General features: G+C 33.7%; 1 protein-coding gene across 13 annotated transcripts in view; it reads left to right on the top strand.

Annotated features, from left to right (window-relative positions):
• LOC112916453 (sodium channel protein type 3 subunit alpha) overlaps positions 1-16,887 on the top strand; it is a 105,009-nt gene that overhangs the window by 44,367 nt on the left and 43,755 nt on the right. For all 13 annotated transcript variants that reach the window (XM_025994133.2, XM_025994139.2, XM_025994134.2 and 10 more), the window contains 3 exons: positions 4,302-4,443; positions 5,548-5,754; positions 12,317-12,607. In XM_025994133.2, coding sequence (XP_025849918.2) covers positions 4,302-4,443; positions 5,548-5,754; positions 12,317-12,607 — 640 coding nt within the window. The remainder of the gene's footprint in view (positions 1-4,301; positions 4,444-5,547; positions 5,755-12,316; positions 12,608-16,887) is intronic.

Genomic DNA, 16,887 nt, shown 5'->3' with positions numbered 1-16,887 from the left:
ATGAATTCTAGGGTTCATCTATATCTGGATTCAAACCTTAATTCCACCATTTACAAATTCTGACTTTGGAAAAGTATTCTAAGTTCTCTGTATCTGAGTTTATTTATTTCTAAAATGCAGAGAGTAATATTGTCTCTTAGGGTTGTTATGGTGATTAGTTACTTAATACACATAAAGCACTTGGCTTAGCACCTGATCTATCACATGTGTTTATTGCATTTTAGGTATTATTTTTTATTATTATAATTAATGTAAAAGCCTAGATAAAATTTTGGATAAGGTTGGATGATGCATACTCTATAGTTATTAAACCATAATAATCACTTCTCTTTATTGAGTACTTAAAATGGGTTAGGTGATTTACTGGTGAAATTGATACCCACTCTTGTTAAATGTCAAAAAAAATTCCAAAGAAATTTCTAATTTCAAGATTTTCTGTAAGGCTATCAAGACAGCATTGTACTGTAAAAAGAATAGGTATATATGTCAATGAAAAACAACAGACCTCCCAAAAAACAGACCTACATAAATACAGTCAACTAATTTTTGACAGATGAAAATGCAATTCAAAGGAAACAGGAAAGTTTTTTCAACAAATAGTGCTGGAGCAACTGGAAGTCCATATGAAAAGAAATGAACTAACTCAAAATCAACCACAGACCTATGTGTAAAATACATAGAAACCATAAACTCCTTTAAGAAAGCATAGAATTGGGATCCCTGGGTGGCGCCGCGGTTTGGCGCCTGCCTTTGGCCCAGGGCGCGATCCTGGAGAACTGGGATCGAATCCCACGTCGGGCTCCCAGTGCATGGAGCCTGCTTCTCCCTCTGCCTGTGTCTCTGCCTCTCTCTCTCTGTGTGACTATCATAAATAAATAAAAATTAAAAAAAAAAAAGAAAGCATAGAATTAGGGCACCTAGGTGGCTCACTGGCTGAGCATCTACCTTTGGCTCTTGTCGTGATCCTGGGATCCTGGGATTGAGTCCCACATTGGCTCCCTGCAGCCTGCTTCTCCCTCTGCCTATGTCTCTGCCTCTCTGTGTGTGAATAAATAAATAAAATATTTAAAAAAGAAGCATAGAATAAAACCTACATGACTTCATATTTCGTGATAAGTTTTAAACACCAATATACAACCCATGAAAGAAATAATTGATAAGTTGGACTTAATTAAAATTAAAAACTTATGCTCTGTAGAGACACTATAAAGGGAATGGGAAAAAAAAGCCATAATTGCAAGAAATTGTTTACAAAACATATATCTGAAAAAAGACATATGCAAAATACACAAAGCACTCTTAAAACTCAATGAAAAGAAAACAACTCAATTTAAAAATAGGCAAAAATCTGGACATTCTGAAAGAATATATACAGATGGTTAATAAGGATATATAAAGATACTAAGCATCATTTGTCATTAGGGTATTGAAAATTAAAACAACAGTAAGTTACTACTATATACCTATTTAGAATAGCTAAAATAAAAAAAAGTACTGGTAATAAATTGCTAGTGAGGATGCAGAACAACAGAAATTCTCATTCATTGCTGATGGGAATGCAAAATACTACAACCATTTTGGAGAACAATTTGGTAGTTTCTTACAAAATAAACACAGTCTAACCATATGATCCAGCAATTTCCCTACTAGATATTTAGCCAATTAACTTGAACATGCATGAGTATTTATAACAGTTGTATTCATAATCACAAGAAACTTGAAGCAATCAAGATGTCCTTCAACAGGTGAATGGATAACTGTGATGTATTCATCCAGTGAAATATTATTCAGTGATAAAAAGAAAATAAGCTATCAAGCCACAAAAAGACATTGATGAACGTTAAATACATATTAAGACATGAAAAAAGCCTATCTGAGAAAGCTATATTCATCTGATTCAAATTACTTGACATTTTTAAAAAGATGAACAATAGAATGATAAAAAGATCAGTGTTTTTCAAGGGTTCAGGGTAGGGAATTGACTGGGTGATACATGGGAGATTCTTTAGAGTGAAGAAACTTCTGTATGATTCTGTAATGGTGAGCATTAAGCATTTGTCAAAACTCATAGAACTTTACAGCACAAAGAGTTAAAAGTGTATGCAAATAAAATCATTTTTAAGGTTGGGGTATCCCAGGTTGAAATACAGAATGTAACAGAGATATAAATATATTTATAATGTGCAAAATAACCTCACTGAAGGACTAGGAGAATAAGAACTGTTCTAAACAACTTTGGAAATGAATGGAGTCTATAAGACAAAGGCAAAAAAAAAAAAAAAAAAAAACCCTATTCTAGTTGATAAAGTTGTTCCCACGCTAGTGTGGATTAACAATCCTAAAACAACTATGCATGTATACTACTGTTGTACAATTAAGTATATAGATAGTAGATGATAGAAGCCAGCCTGTTTTGGAGGGAGAAGTTACACGTAAGCAAAGGTAGTAGTCTAGAAAGATATCCCGTGGTAATGAAGCAGGGTTGGAGACAGTATGACCTCCTATTTAGCTTAATCGAGGTACAGATGGTTACACATGCATACACATTTACATACATGTTATTAGAAACCAGGTCTGAGTGCTATGTTTATTGCTAAGGCAATGTCATTACTCTTCTAGGCCCTCAGTTAACAAAGCAAGAGATATGTGTGTATACACACGCACACACATTTATCCTCGTTTCTTTTTTTTTTTTAATAAATTAATTTTTATTGGTGTTCAATTTACCAACATACAGAAAAACACCCAGTGCTCATCCTGTCAAGTGTCCCCCTCAGTGCCCGTCCACAATAGCCAAACTGTGGAAGAAGCCTCGGTGTCCATCGAAAGATGAATGGATAAAGAAGATGTGGTTTATGTATACAATGGAACATTATCCTCGTTTCTAATACTATTCTCCAATAAAAGAACAAGGATTTCTTGGAGAGATGGCTGATTCTAGAGCAGGAAATATAAAAGATGAGTCCAAAGCATCTTGTAGTGCCTCAAAGCAAGAAAATTTTAAAAAATAAACAAACAAAAAAGAAAAATAAAATAAAATAAACAAACAAAAAACACATAGAACCATGGGTTATGTCAAATAGATACAGGAGTCAATGGAAAAGCTTCCAATGGTCAAAACTAGAACAATTTAGATAACAAAATAAATAAAACCATTAAATTAGAATTCAAAGTATAAAATGAATACCATGACTAACTACTCATATAAAGAAATGATTGACTAAGTAAATAAAGAAATGAGGAATAATAGACAAATCCCCGATGCAAAAGAATTCAAAATAATTTGTGTACATGCTCTACTTTAAGAAGGTGGATCTTAACTCCCTGTTCCTAATGTGTGGGCTGCACATAGTGACTTTATTCCAAAGAGCACACTATAGAAAAAAAGAAACATTAAATTTACAGTGGAGAAACCTAACAAACATTAGTATCAACAGTGATAAGTCACACTGATCATATGTACCCTTGATATGATGTGACAATAATGATATTTTACCTCCCCAAAAATCCATAACCCCAATATAATCATAAGAAAAATGTCAGACAAATCCCAGATTAAAGACTTTCTCCAAAATCCGTGAAAGTATTCCTTGAAACTACCAAGGTAATCAAAAAACAAGGAAACTCTGAGAAACTTTACCAGGAGGAGCCTAAAGTGACATGGTCACTAAATGTATTACAGCATCCTGAATGGGATCTTTAAACGCCAAAAAAATATTAGGGAAAACTTGAGGAAATCTGAATGAAGTATAGACTTTGGTCTATAATAATGTATCAGTAATGATTGAAATGTACCATACTATCATTGATACTAACAACAGAGGAAACTGGGCATGGAAATTGGGCATATATTCTGTGCCCTCTTTATAATTTTTCTGCAAATGTCAAATTATTCTAAAATATAAGCTTTATTTGGTAAAGTTCTACAGAAGTGCCTGCCAAAGTAGCGCATTCCCTACCCTTTGTTTTCTGGCCTTTCATTTTTTTAATCATTTATTTTTGCCACTTTGTAAAGAGCAGGACACTGATGATGTCAGAGGCAAAAGTATGTAGTTGCTATCTCTTTGCCATACTAAATGTCTGCAAATCTGACTCTTTGCATCCCAGTTTTCTATTGGTTTTCCTAATAAATTTCATCTAATAACAGTATCACTGTAAGCAATTACCTAAAGTGCTCTGGAAATGAAGGCAAGAAAATCCATCATAGACAGCAACCCTGAGTTTTGACAATTCCTATAAATCAAATTGATAGAAATAGCTACAAATGCCAACCTGACCCTAGCACCATCTCTCTCTTATAGACAGTGTCCAGAAGGATACATCTGTGTGAAGGCTGGTCGAAACCCCAACTATGGATACACAAGCTTTGATACCTTTAGTTGGGCTTTCTTGTCTCTATTTCGACTCATGACTCAAGACTACTGGGAGAACCTTTACCAGTTGGTAAGTGTCTTAGTCCATTAGGGCATCTACAACAATATACCACAGACCAGATAGCTTATCAGTAACAGAAATGTATTGCTTACAGTTCTGGAGGCTGGGAAGTTTACCATCAAGATGCCAGCATGGCTCCATTCTGGCAAAAGCCCCTTTTTGGTTCATAAGCTGACATCTTCTTGTTATCACCTGCATGTAAGGGGCAAGAGGCTCTCTCTGGAGGCTCTTTTTATAAGGCACTAATCCCATTCATGACAGCTCCACCTTCACAATCTAATCACTTCCCAAAGGTCCCACCTTTTAATACTATCACATTGGGCATTAAGATTTCAACTTAGGAATTTGGGGGGGAAGCATTCAGACCATAGCAGTATAGCAGTAAGGTTCAAATTAACGTGTGGGAGATCTAATTTTATGAACAAATGTGACCTGACAAGTATCAATACTTGTTAATAACACTCTACAATACAGAGGAGGGTCCAGTACAAAGCAAGTGTGCCTGGAATACCAATTGTTCATTCAGTCAGTACATGTTCAGTAATAACTTTTTATATGAAGGACATTCTGCTAGAACTATGGAGGATGCAAAGAGTGTTCATGGCTTTGAGTTTATAATCTAGTTGTATATATAAAAGAACATGTGAAAATATTTAGAAATCAACTATATAAAAATTTCAAATTAAGCCTACAGTTAATCAGGGCTGGAAAAGGAAGGAAGAAAGATGTTATCTCTATATGGTGTAGAGAGTAGGCTTCCATGGAAGTAGGATTCCACTAAAAGGAATTAAAGATAGGGTTCTTATTTCTTAATAGTGCTCTCCATAATGGACTCTAAGAAAAGATTTTAGTGGGGTTTCATATATATACCCAATATATATTAATTTGAAATGTGTGTTTATATCAAATGACACTACAGTCAAGCCTTAGATAATTGTGTGCGTGCACGCGTGCATTCACGTACACATGTGCTCAGTTTAATACCAAACAAATATTGGTCAAAATACATTGGATGCTAAAAATATTCATCTCCTCACTATAATTATGGAAATCAAATCTTTATTCAGAGACATTATATACTATCCTGGTGAAATTATCCTTTGCTTCCTCTAGACGCTACGTGCTGCTGGAAAAACATACATGATATTTTTTGTCCTGGTGATTTTCTTGGGATCTTTCTATTTGGTGAATTTGATCCTAGCTGTGGTGGCCATGGCCTACGAGGAACAGAATCAGGCCACGTTGGAGGAGGCAGAACAGAAAGAGGCTGAATTTCAGCAAATGCTGGAACAGCTTAAAAAGCAACAGGAAGAAGCTCAGGTATGGAGTGACAATAAGCAAAGTTTTATTATTACTATTGTTGTTATTATTATTATTGTGAGTATTAAGTAGGAATGTTGTTAAGCATAGAGGTCAAATTGAAACCAGCTTTTCATTTGGTATACAGTCATTGCCATTAGAAAAGATAAAGTTATTCAAGTCTAAAATTGTTTCTAAAGTTGTAATCAAAGGAACTTTTTGACATTATATGTAAAGAAAACACATTCAGGATAAGGTTTTGAAAACATCTCATGAAACCTGAGGGGAGAATCTGACATTCAGTTTAATATGAAAAGATACATAACTGATATTTCCAATTATTCGTTTCACCACTAATTATAACATTAAAGGTTTTATTCCTTGATGTTGTATACTCTTTGCAAATATTTTCTCCTAGCCTGTAACTTGTCTTTTCATTCTCCTAATAGTATTTTTGGATAAAAAATGTGTTCTATTTATTCATTTATTTATTTAAATTTATTAATTAATAAATTATTATAAATTTATTTATCGAATTTATTTAAATTCAATTAGCCAATTTATAGTACATCATTAGTTTCAGATGTAGTGTTCAATGATTTATCAGTTGTGTATAACACTTAGTGCTTATCGCATCATGTGCTCTCCTTAAGGCCCATCATTCAATTACCCCAACCCCTCAACCACTTCCTCTCCAGCAAGCATCAGTTTCCTACTGGTTAAAAATTAAATTTGGATGAAGTATACTTTATCAAGATTTTGTTTCTTTGGTAATGCTTTCAGTGTAGTTTCTAACATATTTTTGCCAAATCAGCATCATAAAGATTTCCTATTTTTATTCCTAGAAGCTTTATAGTTTCATGTTTTATATTTACATCAATGACCCATCTTAATGTTAATTTTTGTGTAAGGTCTGATTTATATGTTGAGATTTTTTTCTTTTGCATATGGCTATCTAATTACCATTTGTTAAACAAAATATCCTTTCTCCACTAAATTGCCTTTGAACCTTGCCAAAAATCAGTTGTCCAGATGTGAATGGGTCTATTTCTAGATTCTGTTCTGTTCAATTTATACCAATACACATTCTCTTTATTACTGTAGGTATTTAATGTCTTGAAATCAGAGAGTTGTAGCTCTCCAATTTTTTCTTTTCCAAAACTATTGTAACACTCTAAGTCCTTTGCAGCTTCATAGGAATTTTAGAATCACCTTGTCAATTTCAGTTCCATTCATTTCTCTTGCTATGTCTTCATGTTTATCATCTTTTCTTCTGTAGTGTCTGCTATACCATTAATCCTATCCATGGCATTTTTTATCTCAGTTTTTGTAGTTTTCATCCCTCAAACCTTGATATGCATCTCTTTTATACTTCCCATGTCTTTAACATGTTGAACATACACAATATCATTATAGTAACTGTTTAAAGTCCTTAAAGTCAGGGTGCCTGGGTGGTTCAGTCAGGTAAGGGTCTGCCTTTGGCTCAGATCATGATCCCAGGATCCTGGGACTGAGCCCCACATTGGGCTCTCTGCTCAGTGGAGAGTCTGCTTCTCCCTCTCCTTCAACCCCTCTCCTGTAGCTTGTACTCTCTCTCTCTCTCCCCAAAAAATAAAATCTTTTTAAAAAAAAATAAGTCCTTTTCTGCTAATTCTAATGCCTATGTCAGATCTTGATCAGTTTTAACTTATTTTTTTCTTCATTAATAGTCATATATTCCTGAATTTTTTTTTTTTGCATTCTTAGCAATTTTCGATTCCAGACATTTAATTTTACCTTTTTTTTTTTGTTCTGGATATGTTTGTAGTCCTATAAAAATTCTTGAACCTTATTTGGGGACATTAGTTACATTAGTTATAAATAGCTTAATCCTTTTCCATCGTGAAACCTTTAAAGATTTTTTAAGTAGAACTAGTTGGAGCATCTAATTTAACTATTCTCTACCACTGAGTGAAGATCCTTTTGAACAGTCCACTCAATGCCCTATTAATGCAGTGTTACCTGTATTTTGTCTGTTTTAGTGTTTTTTTTTTTTTCAGGAGGGAGAGTAAATCACTATTAACTATATCTTAACCAGAAGCAGTAGTCCAAATAAGTTTTGTACATGACTTTTTTGATACATAGTGATTATTTTTAGATTGACAGTTCCAGATTTTTAAAGCATTATTTGAATGACAAGAGATGTACGGATTCAATGGGTTGGGTCAAATTTTAAGTTTTTAATAATTTTGAGTTACTTTGAGGATGTACAACATATAATTAAGCCCTTTTTTTGAGGCATTTTTTTGGTGAGACTGGGATTTGACAATGAATTGTTTAGCTGGTTACACAGCCCAACCATATTCTTAGCATTTGTTGATCATGATCGTTTTGCTATTTCATCTTACCACTAAATACAGAGTAATATCATGGTTATATTTTAGTGATTTTATAAGGAAAGCTATAAATAAGTTTGGTGATACTTAAAAATCTTATAAAATATACTTCATGCTTGGTAGATCTGCTACATTTCAAGTACTTAAGAAATTATTTCGGATCACTACAAAAAGCACATTTGTAAAATAATGAAATACATTAGCTATTTATAGGGCAAATTATTTATTTCAAAATTTTAAATATTATGGGAAATAATATTTATATTGTATAAAAATGTATTTATTTTATTTTATTTATTTATTCACACACACAGAGAGAGAGAGAGAGGCAGAGACACAGGCAGAGAGAGAAGCAGGCTCCATGCAGGGACTTGATCCCGGTCTCCAGGATCATGCCCTCGGCTGAAGGCAGTGCTAACCTTCTGAGCCACCAAGGCTGCCCTATAAATGTATTTTAAAGCTTCAGATTATTCTATTTATCATTTACAAAAACAGACAAAGCAATGTGCTTGAAAATACTACACAGATCCATAGTACAGGAGTAAGAACACATTCTGAAATTCAGCCACTTTAGGGTAAAATATAGCATCAATTAGAAGAGTACAATCTTTTAAATTTAGAAGTAAAAGTGCACAGTACCTATTAGAAGTTTAAAGAATCTAATTATCTACATCCTAATTAGGTCAACTAAAAAATGTGCATTCTTGTCACTTAAAACGTATTGGATTTCAGTGATCAAATCATGATTTGGCTCACCTTTAGCTTCATACGTACACAAATTTAAACTGATCTTAGGATAACTGATCCCAGTGTTTTAACATGGACTGGGATGGCACAGTACCAATGCAATCTTATCCCCTTAATGAGAACACAGGTATCAATGCCCAGTAAATAGCCAATATTTAAAAAGAGGAAGGTGCTCGAGGCAGGCAGAGAGGGAGACATAGTCTACCCATGAGATCATCGGTGCTCCACTGTAACCTATGTCTTGCTAATCGCCTATCACTCTTCAGATGTACCATTTAGCCAATGATTTCATGAAGCCTAGCATCACTTCTATTTTCATTTAATCTGTTAAAGGACCTCCTAATGCTAGTCATTGTTTAGACATGAAAAAATAACTAAGCTCAGTGAACTCACAAATCAAGTGTAACTTTAAAGGATGATGGAAGACAAAACTCAACCAAAAAAAAAAAAAAAAAAGTTTTATGTTGAATCATCATGACTGTTTCTTTAAAAGCCTAATGGTACCCAACACAACATATCCCATAGCAGTGTATATAGGTCAGATAGGAAAAATTTAATAGTAAGCTTTGGGACAAAATTTAAAATATTGTCATTTAGCAGAGCCGATATAATTAGAGGTAAGATTGAAACATGTGTAATTTTGAGTGGGTTTTTCAAACTGGATTTTATGTTTAAAGTGAAATATAATTACAAGTAATCACATGGCTTTATTTCTTAAGGACACACAGATACAGTGAGTTATAGAGCTCATGGTGAATCACAGGGAAATGTTATAAGAAGAACTAAATGTTACTACTTGAGTAAATATTAAGCATATATATGTTATTTGTAAGAGGAGGAATTCATCAAGCCAGTGAAAGCAATACTCTAAGTAAGCAGGACATTGGCCTTGTCACAGAGATGGGTAGAAACAGGTACACAGACATGTGAGGTGACAGGAAACATCTGCCTTTGAGGGAATCAGCAAATCACTGGCAGTGGAACAAGTGACAGATTTGAGTTGATGAGTGACACAGAAAATGTGTTGTGTCGGAAGGTTACCATTGTTGCCTTAGAAATGCTTTAGTTTTGAGTTATTTGAACTGTTATCCAGAATAGGTAGGGAAATCATGTTTTATGCAAAACAAATTCCGGAAGTATTTAAATGAACATGAGTTTCAGGATTATTGCAAAGGAATGTTACCACAACTTCCTTTGTTTCTAACTACAGACAAATCAATAAATGATTAACGCTGTGTGTTGCACTGTGTTACCGTGTATACAAGTGGAAAAGAAAATTAAAGGCTTTATTTGGATAAAAATAAATGTATGTATATTCATTCTTTCAATGAGTGCTGTATACTATGTATCTCCTACATATCAAGTACTAAGTGACTAGATTTAACTTGCTACAAATAAGTGCCTCATTTTGTATATATTTACATTAGCCTCATTCATATTTACAAAAGGCCCTTAATATTTCTCATCTTCCATTACTGATGACACTAGAAGTGATACTAGCAATCAAAAACTCAGGAGCGTCTGGGTGGCTCAGTTGGTTAAGTGTCTGCCTTCGGCTCAGGTCATGATCTCAGGGTCCTGGCGTGGAGCCCTACATCAGGGTTCCCATGGGGAGGCTGCTTCTCCCCTTGCCCCGCTGGTGCCCTCTATCTGTCTGTCTCTCTCTCTCTCACACTTACTCTGCCTCTTCAAATTAAAAAAAAAAATTTAATAAAAAAATCAAGAATTCAATAAAAAAATCTGGCTATATGACTCTATGTAATAACATAAATACCCAAATTCTGAATAATTGTTGCATTTAATTGTAGGTAATGTCTTACACTGAGCCTTAAATCGAATATAGTATTCAATATAAATAAATATCTGTTTTACAATTAATGTATACTTTACATTGCTTAGTCCAACACACATATTTAATACTATATGTAGTGCTAAGGTTCCAATCCCTGGGATCATGGGTTCCAATCCTAGATAATTTTGTATTTATAGCACCTTTAGTTTTAAACTTTTTTTTTTCTTTGTAATTGTAGTTGAGATGAGATTCGGAAATGGAAGCTATTGTGGAGGGTTTGCTTCTCCTTAGGAAGAAAAAACCAAAAAGCACCTGTTGTCGAACTCATTATAGTTTTATCTTCTTTCCTAAAATGTTTGTTATACAGACCATTCTGAAACATAGTCTTTTTATGAGATCTTGAAAATTCAAGTTTATATATCTTATTCTTTCTTCACTCCTACCCCCGTGACTCAGACAATTGACGGCATAATGCTTTTTTCATCTTTACTCACCAAACATTTACTAGACACTTATGTCAGGTGACATACTAAGCAATGTGTACAAATACATTTGACAAAATTCTTTTCTACCATATATCTAGTGGAGAAAATAAAACAAAATGGGCAGGTACATTAGAGTTGTTTGTATTTAGTAATGACATATATAAAAAGTTGAACCAGTATTCTCATAATTTAATCATTTCCACTTCCATGATTATACTTAAAAACAGGAATATACTTAATGAGAATTCAGCTTTGATAGGAACTATATCGCTGTTTCATATCCTCTAATCATGGTTAGATCATTTCCAGTCTAAAAATACTATTCATTACAAAACAATTTGCTGTGCTTCACCTTAGAGCTGGTTGTTTCTTTAGTATATACAGAAATTCAAAATGATTAAGTATACTTAGTGCTGAAACATAAATAGAAAATATTTGAAGAAGATCTCATAATCCCTTGAATGATTATTTCAGGTACTTATTGATTGACATGTTAATCATTTATTATTATTTATAATAATCATAGGTAATTTATAAATACTAAAAACTTTAAAACTAAAAGTGCTATGTAATAAATTAATCATGTTAATCTCTGAGATTAACATAACCTCCGGGATGTGAACTATAGTATTGAATGTAAATCAAATGAAGAGGTCAACTAGCCACTCTACTCCCACTACTTCTATCTAGTAGTAAAACAGTGGACACTTTAAATGCTTTGAGTTCACAAAAAAGAAAAAAGAAAAAAATCTTAGACCTAGATTTAGAAGGAAAAAATACCACTCCGTTGTTCACATCACACATGGGAAGAACAAGCCTGTGGAAGGAACTGGAATAGTAATCAGACCAACAAACCACCACTAAGAGAACATTTGCTTTTAAAATGTAGGAGATATTTTTAAGAGAGCAATTTTCCTTGAAAATAAAGCAATCTCAAAAGAGTTGTGGGTTTTTTTTTTTTTAGATTCTCCAAGAGATGTGCCAAACCAGACTTTTCTTGCCTTAATACATAGGTTAGCATATTGCTTTATACTGTTTTACTGTCATTATTAAATAAACTTCTAAGACACAATGAAATGACCAGAAGACACAATGTTTACATATAGTTAATAGTTTTAATGGCAACATTTGTACAATCATTTCCAAAACTTCTTGTACACAGTGCTTGGCTTTGTCTTCAACAGGCGGTTGCAGCTGCATCAGCTGCTTCAAGAGATTTCAGTGGAATAGGTGGGCTCGGAGAGCTCCTGGAAAGTTCTTCAGAAGCGTCAAAGTTAAGTTCCAAAAGTGCTAAGGAGTGGAGGAATCGAAGAAAGAAAAGAAGACAGAGAGAGCATCTTGAAGGAAGCAACAAAGGCGAGGGAGACAGGTTTCCCAAATCTGAATCTGAGGACAGTGTCAAAAGAAGAAGCTTCCTTTTCTCCATGGATGGAAATCGACTTACTAGTGACAAGAAATTCTACTCCCCACATCAGGTATGGTCTTCTACGAAGTGCTCCATTTGTTTTGTCATTGCTATTGCTTTGTAATTATGTATTTGGCATTAGTATATTTTATAATATCTGATATAAATGAGTGACAGATAGCTAACATTTAATATGATTATCACAAGCTGTCTTTAAAGGAGACTTTTATTAAACCATTAAAACTTTTAAGGCAATCAGCTTTAAACATACACTATTTTGAGACCATGTTCTTCATCTTCTATTTTGGGGGGGGTGTCAGTAAAACTAACCTATCAGACTTCTCTCTTCAGTGAGAGTTTTGCAATATCTTGTTTACCTTTTTCATTTTGAGACCTCAAATGAACTTATCTTTCCATATAGGTGTCTGCCTTTATTATCTGAGGCTATCATTACAACATATGTATTAATTTTGAAAAAAAGTGTCTCTGGATTTTGCCTTGATCTTTTGATATGAGAATCATGCTGTCATAAGTCTCGATTATGCTGACATGGTGTCATGCCATGAGACATTAGAATGAAATGAGGACCGAAATGCTCTTGGAAGAGACCTAAATTGAAGACAGTCTATTTTTGCTCTAACTTAATGTCAACTACACAGTTATTCAGCATATTTTCAAGTCAAAGAGGGAAAGTAGTTTTAACTCTCTTTGTTAATACATTTTTATAAGTTGCATAATGTAAAGAGTAAATAATTATGAAATCTGTGATAAGTACAGCTATGACTTTGAACACCACTTGGTTCCACTAGGATTTTATGTGCCACAAATTACTAACTCTTCTAATAATATGGGTCTTCATATTAATCTGGGTCAGAATTATACCCTAAAAATAATGCTTTGAGGGACTCTATATAATTAGCATAAAGAAAAAACTAAACATCAATCCTTCCTATATATCCTTCCTATAAAGAACAAAAACTTTTTTAAAAACTTGGAATAATAAGCACAAATTCAGCATAGTGTTTGGCTTTTGGGAGGAAAGAATATATGTAAGTTATCAATGGGTATTTATTTTATCATTTGTACTGAATATTTAAATAAAATTAAAAAAATAAACTCCATGTTAATGGAGTTAAAACAAGAAGTTAAAAGATAAAAACCAATTTCCTCCAGATAATGCCAAAATCAAGAGATCCAATTATTATCTTGCATAATACAAATATAAAGTATGGTTTAAATAAGTACAACATATTTGAGATTAACTGGAAGCTCCATTGGGCAAGTTAATTTCTCTGACCATATTTTTTTTGGTTAAACTGTCACCTTGATGCTTTAGCATTATCATGACCATTAGGAGTCATTAAGATAAGGAGCATTTGACATAGAATCTTGTGTTCATATCTCAACTCCCAAGTGAGTTCTGTGACCCTAGTCAAGTCACTTGTATTTTTGTAAGATTTCTGTAAAATCAGGTAATAATGTCTACCTTAAAGAGTTGGGAGAGATTAAGCAATATATAGAAACCTTATGTGAGAAATAATAAAGCTCTTAAGTTAAAATTGGTGAATGATTCCAAATGAAGGAAAGTAAGAACTTTTAAGTAGTTGTATTATCACAAATGTGTATGCACAGTAGCAATATTTACATGAGCATATTTATATGTTTTTGAAAATAGTATTGTTTCCATCATTGTTTCATCACTGTGCTCAAATAGAAGCTGGATTAGTTCATTCAGGCAATTAACGAATATTTATTGGCCACCTACTATGTGAAAGAAATAGTTCTAGAAAATTAAAACATTTCAGTGAACCAAAGAAAAACACAATTCACTGACCTCATGGAAATTTATACTAAAGAAGAAAATAGACACTAAATAAGATAAATAAGCAACAAACTATGTTAGAAGGTGACAAGTGCTATGAGGGGAAAAAAAAGAAAATCACAAAAAGGGTTTAGGAGCATTATAAATTTTTTTAAAAGATTTTATTTATTTATTCATAGAGACACAGAGAGAGAGAGGCAGAGACACAGGCAGAGGGAGAAGCAGGCTCCATGCAGGGAGCCGGACGTGGGACTCCATCCCAGGTCTCCAGGATCACACCCTGGGCTGCAGGTGGCACTAAACCGCTGTGCCACTGGGGCTGCCCAGATTAGGAGCATTAAATGGATGTAAAAAATTTAAATAAGGTGGTTTGGGAAGTCCTCACTGTAAAGGAGACATTTAAGCAAAGATTTTAAGGAGGCAAAGGAAGAAACTATCTCATTGAAGAGCATCCCAGACTCATGGAAGAGCCAAGTGTAAGAGCCTGGCACAGCAGTATGCCTGGAATGCTCAGTGAGCAGCTGGGAGGCCGGTGAACCACAGAGAGGCAAGAGCAGAGAGAAGTTAGGCGTCAGCCAGAGTTTTAATACTAAAAAAGCAGAATCAGTACATACATATGTTATATGTAGTTCATTTTATAGTATTTGTAGATAGATAGTAGGTAGGTAGATAATAGGTAGATAGAAAAATGTATATACAGATGGGAGATATTCCAAAAGTAAAAGAAAGATCCTACTAATACTAATATTTACAAATCCCAGTAAAGACAGACAGGGAACATTAACACAACTGAAGCAAAAATTACCAGAAGCAGTTTACAATTTCTTGTATAAGCAAAACAAGGCTCTGTGATAGTAAAGAGAATCAGTGAAGGTAGTGGGAATAGGAAGCATAAGATGGACATGGCATGTGTTCAAAACAAATTTATCTTCTGAAAATGTCAAGACAGAGAAGCCACATATTATGGGTACTCTGTCCTCTACTAACATATATGTTTAAATGTTATTTTACATTTATTACATTATTTTATTTTCAAATAGATTAATCATGTTCATAGTACATGAAAAGCTACTTAAGGGTTTTCAATGGAAAGTGAATCCTCTCCAAGATTTTAGCTATGTTGTTTGGACACACCAAGACAATTTGTTTTAAACCAGAAAGTTTTTAGCTAGTACCAAGTAAAGTTGCTGATTTATTGAAAACACTGATAGGTACATACAGTTAACTTAAAATGCAGCACTCAGTTTACATGTTTCTACTAAAACATCTTTAAATTCTCTGCATCATCTTCCTCTTGACTTTTCCCAACTGACTTGAAGTTCAATCCCTACACGCAGGATTGTGTTTTACAGAACTAAGTTCTATTTTTCCCTTTTGCTAATGAATATTATAAAGGAAAAAGTTCATATTTACCCTTTTGGAACAAAAAAAATAGATACCTGGGATTCATGTTTTGCCATGCCTAAGGCAAAGAAAAATGGTCTTTTGGTCCTTAAAGCTTAAAAGCTTGTTTTCCTAAGAAGGAAGGCCTGCCACAGCTGTGGGTATTCCCTCTACTTTGCTACATCTTCTAGTGTGTTATTTTTGGTTTATTTTCTCTGAATACTATTTTTGTTATCTTCTTTTTCAGTCTCTGTTGCCTTGAAAGCTGTGCTCACACCCATTATTATACTTTCCAAAGAGTGAATACAAGTTTCAAATAAACTAAAAATTCTGGAACGCCTTTGAAAACACCCCAACATAAAAATATGCAAATTAAAGGCATGTACCAGATACATTACAAACATGCACTCATACAATATACTCTCAACCAGTATTGTACAGGCTAATTTTCAGTTTCCAAAGACAGTCGCTGAACATAGGGATATTAAGATGATTACAAGGAACTATCCTAGGTATTAATGTAAGACAAAATTAGTATTCTCCTAATACTTGCATTAGAATCACCTGGAATGTGTGCTGAATATCCAGATTCCAGAGTCCTATCCCCTACGTACTGAATCCCAAGTCAAAAAAATTGGGACCTAAAAATACACACTAAACTTTTTTTTCACACTAAACTTTTGAAACACAAGTCTTATAATAATCAGTATTATATTGATAATTAAAATTGAGTCTAAGGATATTAAAACCCTAGCATTCTTTATTACTGGGGGGCTGAGTTTAAGTCTTCATGATACCTGATTTCTTGATCACTTATATTAACTAGAAAATCAGTCTAACTACTGTCTGAATGTCATAAAGGCACAGTCTCAGGTTGGACAAGCTGGGTAACCAGAAATAGTTCCTGTGGGCATTCTAACTAAATCCAAAGCAAGAGTACATTTCTTAATGAATAATATCTTTCCAGAACATCACTATGACAGAGGGCAACAACGATTATTCTGGTGCTTTGCAGTCTGGGAAAAGACATAAAAATAAAGCTAAAAATGTGGCCTAAGAAAATCAGCATGACCTAATTAGGCAGAGGATCCAAAAATAAATTTGATGCAGTCTGCCTTTCCTACGTTTTTTCCCACTAAAATTAT

The sequence above is a fragment of the Vulpes vulpes genome, chromosome 3, assembly GCF_048418805.1.
Source record: "Vulpes vulpes isolate BD-2025 chromosome 3, VulVul3, whole genome shotgun sequence".
Classification (NCBI taxonomy): domain Eukaryota; kingdom Metazoa; phylum Chordata; class Mammalia; order Carnivora; family Canidae; genus Vulpes; species Vulpes vulpes.
This window is presented reverse-complemented; position numbering and strand designations above follow the sequence as displayed.